Raw genomic sequence first — 16,964 nt, forward strand, 5'->3', positions numbered from 1 at the left:
TCTGTATGGCATGAGGTGATACCTCATTGTAGTTTTTTTTTTTTTTTTCACAGTTTCAGTCCCTTTAATTAGGTGCTCTGAAGAGAGGGCAGAATGGCAGACAAGGGGTGGAGAAGGTGGTGCTTCTTAAGCCCCTTTCAGTAACCGGTCAGTCCTCATCCTCTGGCAGCTGGATCTTGCTGGGGTCGAAGCAGTTGGAGTCCATGATGGGGAGGCCATTGACCTCTCGGTATTTTACAAGCCTCTCAGCTTCCCGGCGGGCCCACTCCTGCATCCTGTAATCAGGCAGATAAGCCACAAAGGTGCTGCCAAGGACCAAGATGATGGAGAAGCCAAAGAAGAAGACGACCCGCATGTTCCAGAGGTCCACAGCAGGGTCCCTGTCATAACCGTGGGAGTCTGGGTTCTTCTCGTAGAGGTTTTCGACCTCGGCATCTGGGTCCTCCTGCCAGTGTAAAGTCGGTTCCGGCGGCCGCTTTCCCTCCACAGCGGACGGGGCGATCACAGCCCTGGAGGAGCTGGATTCCCAGCAAACACGGGCAGCCGGGAGCCCTCGCCTCGCCGCCACCGCCAAAAGGCGGCGGCCGCACAAACCTAACATCCCGGCCACCATGACAGATCGTTCTGCAGTTTATCGGGGGTGGGGGCGGAAATGTGACTGAGCAGCTGCAGCTGGTCCGAGCGTGAGAATTGTCCCTCCGCCCCTGCCGCAATAGGTCCCGAGTCGAGATTTTGTTTTCAAAATGGCGAGGCATCCTCTTTCCCTCCCTCTGTCATGGCCTCACGGAAGACATCTTATCCTCTCGATCAGGCTATGGCCTCATTGTAGTTTTGATTTGCATTTCTTTAATAATTGGTGACGTTGAGCATCTTTTCTTGTGCCTCTTGGCCATCTGTATGTCTTCCTCGGTGAAATGTCTATTTAGGTCTTTCGCCCATTTTTTAACTGGATTGTTTGTTTTTTTGATATTGAGCTCCATGAGCCATTTGTATATTTTGGAGATTAATCCTTTGTTGCTTCATTTGCAAATATTTTCTCCCATTTGGAGGGTTGTCTTTTTGGCTTGTTTATGGTTTCCTTTGCTGTGCAAAAACTTACAAGTTCAATTAGGTCCATTTGTTTATTTTTGTTTTTATTTCCGTTATTCTAGGAGGTAGGTCAAAAAAGATCTTGCTGTGGTTTATGTCAGAGTGTTTTCCCTATGTTTTCCTCTAAAAGTTTTGCAGTGTCTGGTCTTACATTTAAGTCTTTAATCCATTTGGAGTTTATTTTTGTGTATGGTGTTAGGGAGTGTTCTAATTTCATTCTTTCACATGTAGCTGTCCAGTTTTCCCAGCACCACTTATTGAAGAGGCTGTCTTTTCTCCATTGTATATTCTTGCCTTCTTTGTCATAAATTAGGTTCCCATATGTGCGTGGGTTTATCTGTGGGCATTCTATCATGTACCGTTGATCTATATTTCTGTTTTTGTGACAGTACCATACTGTCTTGATTACTGTAGCTTTGTGGTGTAGTTTGAAGTCGGGGAGCCTGAGTCCTTCAACTCCGTTTTTCTTTCTCAAGACTGCTTTGGCTATTCGGAGTCTTTTGTGTTTCCATACGAATAGTAATATTTTTTGTTCTAATCCTGTGAAGAATGCCATTGGTAGTTTGATAGGGATTGCATTGAATCTGTAGATTGCTTTGGGTAGTATAGTCATTTTCACAATATTGATTCTTCTGATCCAAGAATATGGTATATTTCTCCATCTGTTTATGTCATCTTTGATTTCTTTCATCAGTGTTTTATAGTTTTCTGAGTATAAATTTTTCTCCCCCTTAGGCAGGTTTATTTCTAGGCATTTTATTATTTTTGTTGCAGTGGTAAATGGGAGTGTTTCCTTAATTTCTCTTTCTGATTTTTTGTTGTTGGTGTATAGGAATGCCAGAGATTTCTGTGCATTAATTTTGTATCCTGCAACCTTACCAGATTCATTGATTAGTTCTAGTAGTTTTCTGGTGGCATCTTTAGGATTTTCTATGTATAGTATCATGTCATCGGCAAACAGTGACAGCTTTACTTCTTCTTTTCCAATTTGTATTCCTTTTATTTCTTTTTCTTCTCTGACTGCCGTGGCTAGGACTTACAAAACTATGTTGAATAAGAGTGGCGAGAGTGGACATCCTTGTCTTGTTCCTGATCCTAGTGGAAATGCTTTCAGTTTTTCAACATTGAGTATGATGCTTGCTGTGGGTTTGTCATATATGGCCTTTATTATGTTGAGGTAGGTTCCCTCTATGCCCCTTTTCTGGAGAGTTTTTATCATAAATGGGTGTTGAATTTTGTCAAAAGCTTTTTCTGCATCTATTGAGATGATCATATGGTTTTTATTCCTTAATTTGTTAATGTGGTGTATCACATTGATTGTTTTGCATATATTGAATCCTTGCATCCCTGGGATAAATCCCACTTGATCATGGTGTATGATCCTTTTGATGTGCTGTTGAATTCTGTTTGCTAGTATTTTGTTCAATTTTTGCATCTGTGTTCATCAGTGATATTGGTCTATAATTTTCTTTTTTTGTGATATTTTTTTCTGGTTTTGGTATCAGGGTGATGGTGGCTTCGTAGAATGAATTTGGGAGTGTTTCTCCCTCTGCAATTTTTTGGAAGAGTTTGAGATGGATGGGTGTTAGCTCTTCTCTAAATGTTTGACAGAATTCACCTGTGAAGCCATCTGGTCCTGGACTTTTGTTTGTTGGAAGATTTTTAATTATGGTTGCAATTTAATTATTTGTGATAGGTCTGTTTATTTTATTTTAAATTTATAATTTTGGTGCATTGTCACCAGAGTTTTTGGCTGTTCTATTGTTACATTTTGATTTATTGAGATTTTCTTTATGGCTTTTTTTTTTGGCTGTGTTGGGTCTTCCTTGCGGTGCACGGACTTTCTGTAGTTGCAGTGAGCGGGGGCTACTGTTCGCTGTGGTGCGTGGGCTTCTCATTGTTTTGGCTTCTCTTGTTGCAGAGCACAGGCTCTAGGGGCACGCGGGCTTAGTTGCTTTGTGGAATGTGGGATCCTCCCGGGCCAGGGATTGAACCCACGTCCCCTGCATTGGCAGGCAGATTCTTAACCACTGCGCCACCAAGGAAGCCTCTTTATGGCCTTTCTTAAAGGTTAATTTTTATTAATGTTCCTTTGGAGACTTAAAAACTGGTTTTTTCTTGAATTAAAAAATAGTTAAGAGATGGGTATTTCTCTAATAATTATTTATTAATACCTAGTACATATATCCATCTAAAATGTTGAGATTATAAAATCAATATTTGGCAATAATGTAAAACTATAGCAGTCCAATTAAAGGCATTGTAGACTGATACTTTCTTATTAAGAGGGAAATTTTTTCTGATGCATGCCGAAATTATGCAGTTTCCATGCATAATTTCTATGTGCACAATAAAGAATACTTTAGAACCTGAACTGAAAATTTAATGAAAAAAAATGTATAACTATTTTAGATAAAATAGGAAAAAACTAAAATCTATGGAATATCTTTATGGAGTTTAAATACAAAATTTGAAATTCTGTTAGAAGTAGGTTTTGTATTTAGTGTATGTACAAAATATTTTTATTTTGTCTCCAAGCATTTGCGAACAGTGTGCCATGATGTTAATTCATTTTAATTTGACAGATTTATTTATTTATTTTAGGCTTATATATATATATATATATATATATATATACTTATATATTTTTTTAATTGAAGTATAGTTGATTTACTATGTTGTGTTAGTTTCACAGCACAGTGATTCATATATATATATATATATATATATATATATATATATATTCTGTTTCAGATTCTTTTCCCTTATAGGTTATTACAAAATACTGAGTACAGTTCCCTGTCTTTGTTGGTTATCTATTTTGCAATATATATAGCGGTGTGTATATGTTAATCCCAAACTCCAAATTTATCCCTCCTCTCCTTCCCCCTTTGGTAACCATAAGTTTGTTTTCTATGTCTATGAATCTCTTTCTGTTTTGTAAATAAGTTCATTTGTATCTTTTTTTTTTTTTTTGGATTCCACATGTAAGCAATATCATATGATATTGGTCTTTTCTCTGTCTGGCTTACTTCAGATAATCTCTAGGTCCATCCATGTAGCTGCAGGTGGCATTATTTCATTCTTTTTTATGGCTGAGTAGTATTCCACTGTGTGGGTATATGTGTATGTATGTAAATATACACACACACAGACACACCACATCTTCTTTGTCCGTTCATCTGTTGATGCACATTTAGGTTGCTTCCATGTCTTGGCTATTGTAAATAGGGCTGCAGTGAATATTGGGGTGCATGTATCATTTCAAATTACAGTTTTGTCTGGATATATGCCCAGCAGTGGGATTGCAGATAACTCTAGTTTTAAAGAACCCATACTGTTCTCCATAGTGGCTGTACCAATTTACATTCCCACCAACAGTGTAGGAGGGTTCCCTTTTCTCCACACCCTCTCCAGCATTTATTTGTAGACTTTTTGATGATGGCCATTCTGACCAGAGTGAGGTGATACTGCATGGTAGTTTTGATTTGCATTTCTCTAATAATAAGTGATGTTGAAGATTTTTTCATGTGCTTTTTGGCCATCTGTATGTCTTCTTTGGAGAAATGTCTATTTAGATCTTTTGCTTTTTTTTTAAAGAAAAAGATGTTTAATTTTAGATTGTCTACTTAACAATTCAAACTGAGAAGTTAAACAAAACAATAAAAACAAGATACAAACTCTATAAATATAAACCTAGATGGTTTTGAAAGGAAATATACCCAAATATCAGTAGTGATCATCTGAGTTTTGGGATTACAGTTGATTTTATTCTTTAAAAATATTCTGTATTTTTAAAGATCTCTATAAAAAATTATATATTCTTTTATAACTAGAAAAAAACCCAATAAATTGTATTTTATCAAACAATTTCTCATTGAGTAAGCTTTTTAACGTTGACTTCTACCTCAGTAAGTTTTAGGAAAACATGAAAAGACCTTTGGACCTTTGTTCTTTCAGCTCTCCGCTAGGTGTTTTCACAAACTATATCTCATTTAATCCTCACAGCACCCTCATGAGATTGTTACTTCCTATTTTACAGATGAAAAATATGAGGCTCAGAGAGGTTAAGCAATATATCTAAGGCCTTTCAGATAAGCAGTGATTCAGCTGCTCACTGGCTAGCTGGTAATTACAATCCAGATCTATTGAACCTTGAAATTTATACACTGCTGAGTGTCACACTGCATACACTGCATACATTAAAATTTTGAATTTTGAAAGTGAAAATTATCAATCATGTTAATTAAAATAATCATTGCTATACTGAAGTCTATATGATTTGTGAATATTGTTTCCCAATATTCTTTTCACTTTCTTTTTTTTCACACACACGCTGTATTTTATTTTTACAAGAGATAAATAAACTGACACCAGGCATTGTAAATGGATGACCACAACAAAAGCAACAATGATTGCAATTACCAAACACAAAACACATTCATACTATGTCATAATATTGACGTTCAGTCCAGTAATCCTCCACTGTAACAGCTCCTTTACTTTGCAGTGAAAATTGATTTGTATATTTTTTGTGTCTGAGTCCTTGTGGGATTTTTTTTTATTCAAACAGAAAGTCACAAAAATTATAATCATCCTCATCAGTTCACTCAGTCCCACGTAATTAATTTTTTTCATCTTGATCTTTTGTTAGCACTTTTATGAATTCATCAGTTTTCCATTAGAGTTCTGAAAATGCTTATTCATTCAGTTCAGCAGTATAGTCAGTTACCAGAAACCTGTACTTGTCAGAGTCTTTTGCATGAATTCCTTGAAGATGAAACCCCCTTTTTTTTTTTTTTTTTTTTTGCGGTACGTGGGCCTCTCACTGTTGCGGCCTCTCCCGTTGCGGAGCACAGGCTCCGGGCGCCGGGCAGGCTCAGCAGCCATGGCTCACGGGCCCAGCCGCTCCACGGCATGTGGGATCTTCCTGGACCAGGGCACGAACCCGTGTCCCCTGCATCAGCAGGCAGACTCTCAACCACTGTACCACCAGGGAAGCCCTGAAACCCTTTTATAGGAACATTTTTGCAAAAGCATCAGAGTATACCCAGAACTGTCTGTAAATGACAAAAGACTTAAAAATGACCACGGTTAAAAATTTGATGAAAGTTCATAATCAGTTGACAAGGAAAGTTAGTTATTTCTGAGATAACACATTTTAAAGTAATAACTAGAATTATGACTTATAACATTATACCAGAACATATAAGATTCTTAGAATGTAGTGTCTGAAACATTTATATTAACATATTTCCATACAAATAACCCAAAGAAAGTTTAGTATTAGTTGTTTTTTGTTTGTTTGTTTGTTTTTTTATACTGCAGGTTCTTATTAGTCATCAATTTTATACACATAAATGTATACATGTTAATCCCAATTGCCAAATTCAGATCTTCTGCCTATTTTTTGATTGGGTTGTTTATTTGTTATTGAGTTGTATGAGTTGTTTTTATATTTTGGAAATTAATCCTTTGTCAGTCACATTGTTTGCAAATACTTTCTCCCATTCTGTATGTTGTCTTTTGTTTACAGTTTCCTTTGCTGTGCAAAAGGTTTTAAGTTTAATTTGGTTCCATTCGTTTATTTTTATTTCCGTTACTCTAGGAGATGAATCTGAAAAGATATTGCTGCGATTTATGTCAAAGAATGTTCTAATTTGACAGATTTAGAAATCAATGTATAGAGAGGGCTCAAAGGCTTAGGGTCCCAGTTTCATGATTCTGGTATATGTCCCTTAGTTTTGCTTCTGTATTCTTTGAATTGGTTGGTGATGAGTGCTTTAAGATCTCAGGAAAAAAAAATATTCTTTGCAGATTTAATGAAAACCCTGTTTTAACATTGTCTGAAGATGTCTAAGTTGACTTGATAAATTGTAGTATTTGCATTCTGATGCAAGGATGGGTCACCTCTGTAATTTCTGTATAATATTGTACTTTTATTTTTCCTTTTTTTTTTTTTTTAGAGTTTTTATTTGGCTGCTACCTTAAAATAGAAGCCCTAAAAATGCCAGCTTGTTTGGACTTAGAAGATGACCTGGATAAATGATAAAAATTAAGAAAGACATTTTGGTGAGTGAAACCTTATGTGAGAATGAGTATGGCTCAGCTTAATTCCAAGCAGTGGAATGACACTACCAAAGTTACATTGCAAAAATTCTCTAAGTTTGAGTGCCTTCTGTTTCTCTGGGATTAAGACCTTGATCTCTTTTTTTTTTTTTTTTCTTTTCTGTCTCAGGGAGTCCATAGACCTCCCAAGAGGCACATCATAAGACTTAAATGTGTTTTAAATACCTGGTCTTCTCCAGCACTACACCAAACCCAGTATAGTATACTGGGGCCTAGTGTTCTGTCAGTCAATCTTGTGAGTCATGATTTAATTAGAAATTGAAAACTGATGGCCTGTGGGCCATATGCAGCTGCGGTGAGTTTCATTTGGCCGATAGAGTATTTTCCAGAAATATAAATCAATTTTAAAATTTGGAGATTTTACTAAATATATGGATTTTAGTCTATTCTTAAAATTGAGAATGTTAGTCCTGGGCCTGTATAACACCTTCTGTCCCTCCAGAAAGAAAGTAATAAAGTGGAACAGAGTAACAGCTGCTGAGCATAGATGGGTATGCAAGTTTCCTATTGCCCAAACCATTCATACAGTATGTGCAAATGCATTTAATGTTCAGTGTTCTTCTCTTACTTACTTTATGTGCCTGACCCCTGTAGGTATATGAATTTGTGATTTCTGAGGTGCATAATAGCATCTTGTCTTTTTGCTCAAATGGCAGATAATCTGAATAGTCTGTGACAATCTTTTAACCATTATTCACATAGGAATCTGAATATATGTAAATATACATATAAAATATATATTTAAACCGGAAAAGACTGGTGTAAGTAATTAAATATATGTAATATATATAAATTTATATATTTATAAATATATATGTTCAAATATGTTTATTTTTAAAACATACTGTGATTTGGAAGATGTTCATAGATAAGCTTCTTAGCATTCCTGATGTCTGGCAGAGTTTTACCATGGAGCAGTACTATGTTTCTAGTATGCTTGTTTTTTCCCTTTTTTTTTTTTTTTGGCCACACCACATGGCATGTGGGATCTTCCCCCACCAGGGATTGAACCCGTGCCCCCTGCACTGGGAGCGTGGAGTCTTAACCACTGGACCTCCAGGGAAGTCCTCTTTTTCCTTTTTTTTTTTTTTTTAAACAATTAATTCTTTATTGTGATCAATTTCAAATATTTATAATTTATAGTACAAATAAAAATATAATGAACACCTGTATACTCATCACCTATAATTAGCCATTATTAACATCTTGTTATATTTGATTAATCTGTTTTTTCCTCATTTTTTTCAAGAGTAAATTGCAGACATCATGACCTTTTACCTCAAAATGCTTCCGTATGCATCTCTTGGGACTTCCGTGGCAGTCCAGTTGTTAAGACTCTGTGCTTCCATTGCAGGGGGCACGGGTTTGATCCCTGATCAGGGAACTGAGATCCCTCGTGCCATGTGATGTGGCCAAAAAAATAAATAAATGCTTCAGTATGCATGTCTTAAGAGACAATAAGAATATTGTGGGCTTCCCTGGTGGCACAGTGGTTGAGAGTCCGCCTGCCGATGCAGGGGACACGGGTTTGTGCCCCTGTCCAGGAAGATCCCACATGCTGCGGAGCAGCTGGGCCCGTGAGCCATGGCTGCTGAGCCTGCGTGTCCGGAGCCTGTGCTCTGCAACGGGAGAGGCCACAACAGTGAGAGGCCAGTGTACCGCAAAAAAAAAAAAAAAAAGAACATTGTCCAAAATAACCACAGCACCATTATTATCACACCTAACAAAATTAGTAATAACTCCCTAATTATCCTAAAAATGTGCTTTGCATCTGTTTTTTTTCAAACCAAGATCCAGTAAAATACTGTACATTGCATTTGATATTTTAAAAAAATATTTATTTATTTGGCTGCATTGGGTCTTAGTTGCGGCAGGCAGGCTCTTCGTTGTGGCATGGGCTTCTCTCTAGTTGTGGCACGTGGGCTCCAGAGCGCGTGGGCTCAGTTGTTGCAGCACACACGTGCTCTCTAGCTATGGTGTGCGGGCTCTAGAGTGCACAGTCTTAGTTGCCCTGCAGCATGTGGAATCTTAGTTCCCTGACCAGGGATCGAACCCACATCCCCTGCATTGGAAGGTGGGTTCTTTGACCACTGAACTACCAGAGAAGTCCCCATTGCACTTGATTTTTAAAGCTCTTAAGTCTCTTTTAATGTAGAACAGTACTACCCACCCTTTTTTTTCCCCTGTGACCACTGACTTATTGAAGAGGCCAAGCCAATTGTACTGTAGAAATCCTACACTCTAGATTTCCCTAATTATTTCCTCATGGTGTTCTTTAACTTGTTCCTCTGTCTCCTGTTAAAAACTTGTTAGATTCAGGTTAAACATTTTGGCAGGAATATTTCATAGGTAATGCTGTGCACTTAATATTGTACATAATTTCTGGTTGTTTCTCTGTTAGTGATGCTGAGGTGGATCATTGCATTCAAGTGGTAGAAGTCAAGTCTTTCCGTTGTGAAGTTACAGTTTTCCCTTTGCCAAGCAGCAGATATCTGGGATGATACTTTGACATCGTGTAACTATCCAGAACTCTGTCAAATTTTCACATAGTGTTTTTTCCTTACTGATGATCCTTGCCTGAATTATTTTATTAGGGATTGCAAAACTGGGGGTTTTCTATTGACACCATCTTTTTATATTTAAGTTGGCATTTTTCCATAAAAAAAGCTTTCCTTTATCAACTGGAGCTCTTTGGCTCCTGAAATGATTTCATTTGGAAATCTTTTTCATTCTACCTTGGACAAGTAGAATAAATAATATGCTTGCTTTTAAAATTTCTCCTAAATATCATATTTGTTTTTAGATTCTTTATAAAAGATCAAAATAGCCCCAATAAGAAGTTAAATCAGTAGGTAATCTGAAAATTATGTGGGTGAGCAAGATAACTGGTGGTTAATTTTAGCAAACACAAAGAAATAGCGCATGCTCATGATAGATGACCATAAATAAGCAAATGAGTCTCTTGAGCTAGTCAGCTATACTCTTGGAGAGAATTTTCACTGAACTACATTTTCACTCAAAGATTACTCCATTATTTTGATAATAAATCCTTAGATTTTAAGTGGGCATTAATCTCAAAGAATATGTTATCTGGAAGAAGTTTCATTTTCTTTTAATTTTTATAAATTTATTTATTTTTGGCTGCATTGGGTCTTCGTTGCTGCACGCGGGCTTTCTCTAGTTGCGGTGAGCAGGGGCTACCCTTCGTTGCAGTGCATGGCCTTCTCATTGCAGTGGCTTCTCTTGTTGCGGAGAACGGGCTCTAGGGTGCGTGGGCTTCAGTAGTTGTGGCTTGCAGGCTCTAGAGCCCAAACTCGGTAGTTGTGGCTCACGGGCTTAGTTGCTCCGCACAGGCTTAGTTGCTCTGCACGGGCTTAGTTGCTCCACGGCATGTGGGATCTTCCCGGACCAGGGCTCGAACCCGTGTCCCCTGCATTGGCAGGCGGGTTCTTAACCACTGTGCCACCAGGGAAGTCCTGAATGCTGTTTTTTCTTTTTTTTTTTTTTTTTACATCTTTATTGGAGTATAATTGTTTTACAATGGTGTGTTAGTTTCTGCTTTATAGCAAAGTGAATCAGTTATACATATACATATGTTCCTATATCTCTTCCCTCTTGCATGCTATTTTTTCTTAACCATCCAAATTACACTGTTCCTTTGTAACACCAATGGTACTAGAAAAGGTTATAATTGCCAGACTATAAGACACTCTCTGCTCAAATGTAAAAGTTTTTTTCCATTTTTATTTACAACAGAGGAATTTTCCCCCTTAAAATTGCTTAGGTTTGGTTTTTGAAAAGCCTTTGCTCTTGAAGTTTAGTGATTATTTTAAAAAGAAAAGTTAAACAGTTTTAAAAAGTTGATACTTTTTTTCTATTTATGCAAGTAGTATAACCATATTACAGCATATTTAGCTTTGCATTTTCCTAATGACTCATAGCGTTTTTGGAAAATAGGAGAAGAAAATTTACCAACAATCTTACCAACCTAGCACAATCACTATTTGCGTTTTAGTGGGTTTATTTTCAGTCCTTTTTTTATTATCCATCTTTTAAAAAAATAGCTTTAATTATGCTTTATATAGGGAATTTTTTTAAATTAGAAGATATGTGTGAGGTTCTTATGTTTCTATACCATTCTTGCTTAACACAAATGCTGAAAATTAATGTCCATTCATTCACTTTTGGGTAAGAATGTGATCATCAATCCCAAAGATAATGGAGGAAATGGCCACATGGTGTGGTCTTTAATATTTGTACTCTTTGGTAGGCAACATAACTGAAAATAGCAGAAAATGTGACTTCCCTAGACCTAAAAGTTAAAAAGTAATTTAGTTCTGTCCTAGACAGTTCTTTGCCTCTGTAAATATGTGTTAACCACTTATTTTCCTTTTGCAAAAGTATTTTTAAATTTTTGTGTCTTTGTTTTGTTTCTGAATCATTATTTTCAGCTATGCGACTATTAATAACCCTTTAAAAGTTGTTTTAAATGGTCCTCATGAAAAACTTTAGGATTTTAGGTAGTCCTGCAGATGCTCTTAGTTAGGTCAAGTTGTCCTTTGCTGGTTAAAGCAGAGGGCTTTAGAAACCTTGGCTGCTCTGAAGCTTTTGTTAGGACAGGAGTAAGGGGAGTCTTGGCGTCAACCCCAGTCTTGCTCTGTGGGAGTCAACCAAAGGCTAATATGAATTAATTCTTAGAAAATACCTATTTTATTTTCTTGTGATCTTTCGTTCCCTTCTACCCATATTCTAGGCTGACCAATAAAAGGAATTTTATTTAAAACTGGTGTGTTTTTATTTCTAGTATCTTTAAGAACTATTATAGAATATCTTAATTAAACTAGCATATCCTCTCTGTAATTTCTTAATTTTTATAGTACTTCCTTATTATTTGGCAAATAAATTACAGTTTTCATAGAACTATAATTATACATTGTTGACTGTATAATTATGCATTGTAATGCTTTCTGTATCTTCTGTTTTCAAAGGTTTTTTTATTGTCCACTTGGCATATGCTTCTGGAATAATATTCACCATGGTTTTGGATGACCTTCCAAACTTAGAAGACATCTATACTTCCTTGTGTTCATCAACAGTGGAGGACTCAGAGATGGATTTTGACTCTGGACTAGAAGATGATGACTCAAAAAGTGATAGTATTTTGGAGGATTCCACAATCTTTGTGGCCTTCAAAGGAAATATAGATGATAAAGACTTCAAATGGAAATTGGACACAATATTGGAGAATGTGCCCAATTTGTTACACATGGGTAATTTGCTTTATTTTTCCTTCTTGTTACTCTTTTTGAATTGTCATTCTATGGTTATCTCGAGTTTTACAAATACAACTGTGGTTGTAGTAGGTTGAAAGTCTGATTATAATTGCAGAGTTGGAATTTTAGGATTTTTTTTTAATAGAAATGCTGTTGTATTTTTTTAAGTACATGGAGTAACTGAACATAATAAAGCATTACTTAGCATAGCAATCCTTAAATTATCTGTTCTAATGGATAGGAGTAATTCTATCTAATTTTAGGTCTCTGGTCTTTAGTTTCCTTACCTATAAAATGAAGAAGTAAGACTGGATCTTTGAGGTGACTTAAAACTTACAAAAATCTTTTACTCCATGGTTCTACTTAAAATGAACCTGAAATTTGTTCTTTTAAATTTTAGGTCAGAGGTTAACCGATAGCCTGCTGTATCCATGTACAGCCATGTGTTATGGTCCACTTTAATTTTGGGGTTGTTTTTTTTTTTAATGTTTGAATTTCATTGCCACTGCTTTTAAAAATGAGGTATTTTACATTAAAATTCAGATTTTAGGGGCTTCCCTGGTGGCGCAGTGGTTGGGAGTCCGCCTGCCGATGCAGGGGACGCGGGTTCATGCCCCAGTCCGGGAGGATCCCGCGTGCCGCGGAGCGGCTGGGCCCTTGGGCCGTGACTGCTGGGCCTGCGCTTCCGGAGCCTGTGCTCCGCAACGGGAGAGGCCACAGCAGTGAGAGGCCTGCGTACTGCCAAAATAAATAAATAAATAAATTCATATTTTAGATTTGTCTTTAAACAGGAAAGGTCAGATAACATTGAGCTCTCCTATCCCAGGTGGTGCTGAGTAGCAGCTGCCACTGAAGGCAGGCCCTCCCCTCACGACAGTCCCATCTGTCCTCTTCACACATTTAGATAACCTGTAGTGGTCTTGTGGGAAGTTGTGCTTGTCAACTTTGGTTTAGATGTTCTCCATATTTTCTAGGTAGCACAATTATTTAATTCCTTCAGACATAGTACAAAGCCTAGATTTTATCCTTTTATCACAGATCTTGACTTGATTAAGTGCTAACCAACTTTTTTAGGTTTTGGGGTCTTATTCATTAGAATTGATGTCAGGAGGAGAGCTGTCTTTTTTTTCAAGGGTCCTTTTTTTGCTATGTTATATAAGACTTCTCTGTAGTTCTGGATTATTTAACATAGTATTAGAGACTTTTATGGTGAAAGTTGTAATTATCACCATAATCATGTCATAATATATCATATCCTAAGGGCTAGCTGCACCTGAAATTGTTCATTGCTCTTTTTTAAAAAAATATTTATTTATTTATTTGGCTGTGTTGGGTCTTAGTTGCGGCACATGGCATCTTCGTTGCAGCATGTGGAATCTTTCGTTGTGACACACGGACTCTTTGTTGTAGCACATGGGCTTCTCTCTAGTTTTGGCCTTGGGCTCTAGAGCTCGCAGGCTCAGTAGTTGCGGCACTCAGGCTGTCTAGTTGTGGGGCTCAGGCTCCAGATCACACGGGCTCAGTAGTTGCAGTGTGCGGGCTTAGTTGCCCCACGGCATTTGGGATCTTAGTGATCAAACCTGCGTCCCCTGCATTGGAAGGCGGATTCTTAACCACTGGACCACCAGGGAAGTCCTGCTCATTGCTCTTAATTATCCACATTTTTTTCTTGTTTTTAAATTGCTGAATTAGTTTATTAATGGCTTTTAAATAAATTAGCAAACTCAGACTTACGGTTATCAGTTATAGTCTTGATCCAAAAAGTATTTTAAGTCAGATGTTCTCAAATATGATGGAAGTTAAAAATTTTGATAAAATATAACTGTTACAGTTAAAGATTTTTCTGCAGGCTTATCACAAGTAGATAATGTCATAAGCAAATTTAATGTTTGTCTAGACCACATAAGTATAAGATTGCAGTACTGTTCAGATTGGGAAGAAGCCCTGAAGCATCTATACTCTGTGGTACCAGGATCTCAAGCTCCCTACCTTTTGCTGTTTGGATGCATAAATATCATGGAAAGAAAAATGACCTGAAAAGCAGATCTGGATTCTTATGCCATGATGCTGCTAGGTAGCCACTGGATTCTGGGCAAATCTCTTAGACTTTCTGGGCTTCAGTTTCCTCACCTATAAAATAGACTTGAACTAAATATTGCATAATCCTTCCTAAATCTGTGTGATTGTATTAACCTTCTGCTCTTAGCAAATGGTCTCTTTTTTCCACATAAGAACAAGTGGACTCCCTGTCTGGATAAATGTATAACGTATAATGATTTTGGAGGTGGCAGTGGCTTTAGGCAACATGTAGGCACTTTCGTGTATCCATATATATTTCTTATTTTGAGAATAGATATTCCTGTATGACCATTTTCTCAATACTGGAATGTATAATTGAATGCAGGATATAAGAGATTTAATGTAACTGAGCTTATAAGAAAAGAGAAAATTATTTTGTCTGGGGTTGTTGGGGAAAAATGTTTTTTTATTATTTAACTGGACCTGGGATTTGCATTCCATCTGTGAAATATAATTACAGACAACATTACCTCCTCAATTAGTTTAACTTTTGCATCTTAATTTTAAAACATGTTCTAAAGTTTGCATTGACTTTTCAGATTTGCTGAAATGTAATGTTTTTATATCCTAACTGAAATGTAGTTGTCAAATTTATGTTGCTTTTCTCCTCAGTTTGGTATGCTTCAGTAGAAATTGTTTAAAGTAGAAAAAGATTAAAAATGAGACACATAAAGAATCAAGATTTAAGCCTTCCTTAAATTGAAGCATTTATAGGATATTGGAAGAAATGTTTGCTCCCTCCCTCTATGAATATCTTTCACAGAGAGGCCCAGTGAAAATTTAAATATGAGTATTAAAATTTCAATTGTTTCGTTTGAAGAAGTAAAATTGCTTAACATTTTATAAGTGAGTCTACTATTTTCCTTTTTAGTGCTCTTTCTTTAAGTTTAGTGAATTGTAGCTACAGATTCCCTAATATCTTACAATTGGCCTATCTGCCAGTTAAATTTTTATAAAATTTCACTTGAAATTTGAAACTTAAATATTCTTAGCTTCTCAGTTCACACACATTGAACTGAGTCCAGAAGTAGACCTTACTCTATTAATTTAAACTTATCTCTCCCTTCTCTCTTATGTTCCTTACTCCATCTTACTGCTTTCCATTTATTTAGTGCCTATGGTGTGTCAGATCCTATGCTAGATTTTTGGCATATTATTATCTCATTTAACACAATCTCATGAAGTAGTTTTTTTCATGGTTTTAGAGACGAGAAAGGTAAGTTTCAGAAATGTGAAATAACTTGTTCATGGTCACCCAGGTGCTAAGTGGTACAGCTGGGATTAAACTTAAAGTCTGGGCTTCCCTGGTGGTGCAGTGGTTAAGAATCTGCCTGCCAATACAGGGGACACAGGTTCGAGCCCTGGTCCAGGAAGATCCCACATGCCGCGGAGCAACTAAGCCTGTGTGCCACAACTACTGAGCTTGCACTCTAGAGCCCGCGAGCCACAACTACTGAAGCTCGTGTGCCTAGAGCCCGTGCTTCACAACGAAGAGTAGCCCCCGCTCACTGCAACTAGAGAGAGCCCGCACGCAGCAACGAAGACCCAAAGCAGCCAAAAATTAATCAATAGATAAATAAAACAAATAAATTTATTAAAAAACAAAATAATAATAAAGTCTATCTAATACCAAAGCTTAAACCCTCTCAGCTACTCCATACTGGTATTCTACCTTGTTCTTTTACTTTGTTGTTGTTGTTGTTCATTCCATGTCTTCTGATGGCTAAAAGATTACTAATATTATTCTCTTTCTTTCATGACCAAGAATCCAGCAAGCTAAAGGTACAGAAGGTAGAGCCCTGGAACAGCGTGCGTGTGACATTCAACATCCCCCGGGAAGCAGCGGAGCGGCTACGGATCCTGGCTCAGAGCAACAACCAGCAGCTTCGGGATCTGGGAATTCTCTCCGTTCAGATTGAAGGTGCATGTCTGGACCCAGATTATAGGAACAGTAGAATATAGCATGTGCTGCTTTGTCTGTTCCTCTCAAGTTGAATTCAGAATACCAAATAACTCATGTCACCTGTGCTTTACATTGCAGCACCTTAGGATAAAGAGGAATTGAGGCTCTGGTTGGGTCCTGACGCTTCAGCATCCACAGCCTCAGACTCCATTTCCTTGGCTGACGTTGGCTGTCATTCTGTCAGACTTTGATTTTACTGGTACCCTAACCAAGGACTGATTTGTCTTTTAAAGAATAACTAATTTCAGTTGCTTCCTTCCACCCAATAAGCCTTATTTAGTATTTATTTATCTAACAGAGACTAGGAGGCCCTGAACAATCCTTTTGTAGCAGTATTCATTTTTCAGATGTTTTTGACAGAATGATCTTTTAAAAATGAAAATATGGGGCTTCCCTGGTGGCGCAGTGGTTGAGAGTCCGCCTGCCGATGC

The 16,964-nt window shown here is 37.1% G+C and overlaps 1 protein-coding gene and 1 pseudogene across 14 annotated transcripts in view; one reads left to right on the forward strand and one right to left on the reverse strand.

The window, feature by feature from the left end:
* NCOA6 (nuclear receptor coactivator 6) overlaps positions 1-16,964 on the forward strand; it is a 97,235-nt gene that overhangs the window by 31,956 nt on the left and 48,315 nt on the right. For 13 of the 14 annotated variants that reach the window (XM_027078522.1, XM_027078532.1, XM_027078519.1 and 10 more), the window contains 3 exons: positions 7,056-7,161; positions 12,207-12,488; positions 16,336-16,491. In XM_027078522.1, coding sequence (XP_026934323.1) covers positions 12,254-12,488; positions 16,336-16,491 — 391 coding nt within the window. In that variant the 5' untranslated portion in view covers positions 7,056-7,161; positions 12,207-12,253. The remainder of the gene's footprint in view (positions 1-7,055; positions 7,162-12,206; positions 12,489-16,335; positions 16,492-16,964) is intronic. The other variant, XM_027078521.1, reaches the window with a different exon arrangement.
* On the reverse strand, positions 33-684 carry LOC113605291 (NADH dehydrogenase [ubiquinone] 1 beta subcomplex subunit 11, mitochondrial pseudogene; annotated as a pseudogene).

The sequence above is a fragment of the Aethalodelphis obliquidens genome, unplaced genomic scaffold, assembly GCF_003676395.1.
Source record: "Aethalodelphis obliquidens isolate GAN/ISIS:26980383/991018 unplaced genomic scaffold, ASM367639v1 scaffold42, whole genome shotgun sequence".
NCBI classification, from domain to species: domain Eukaryota; kingdom Metazoa; phylum Chordata; class Mammalia; order Artiodactyla; family Delphinidae; genus Aethalodelphis; species Aethalodelphis obliquidens.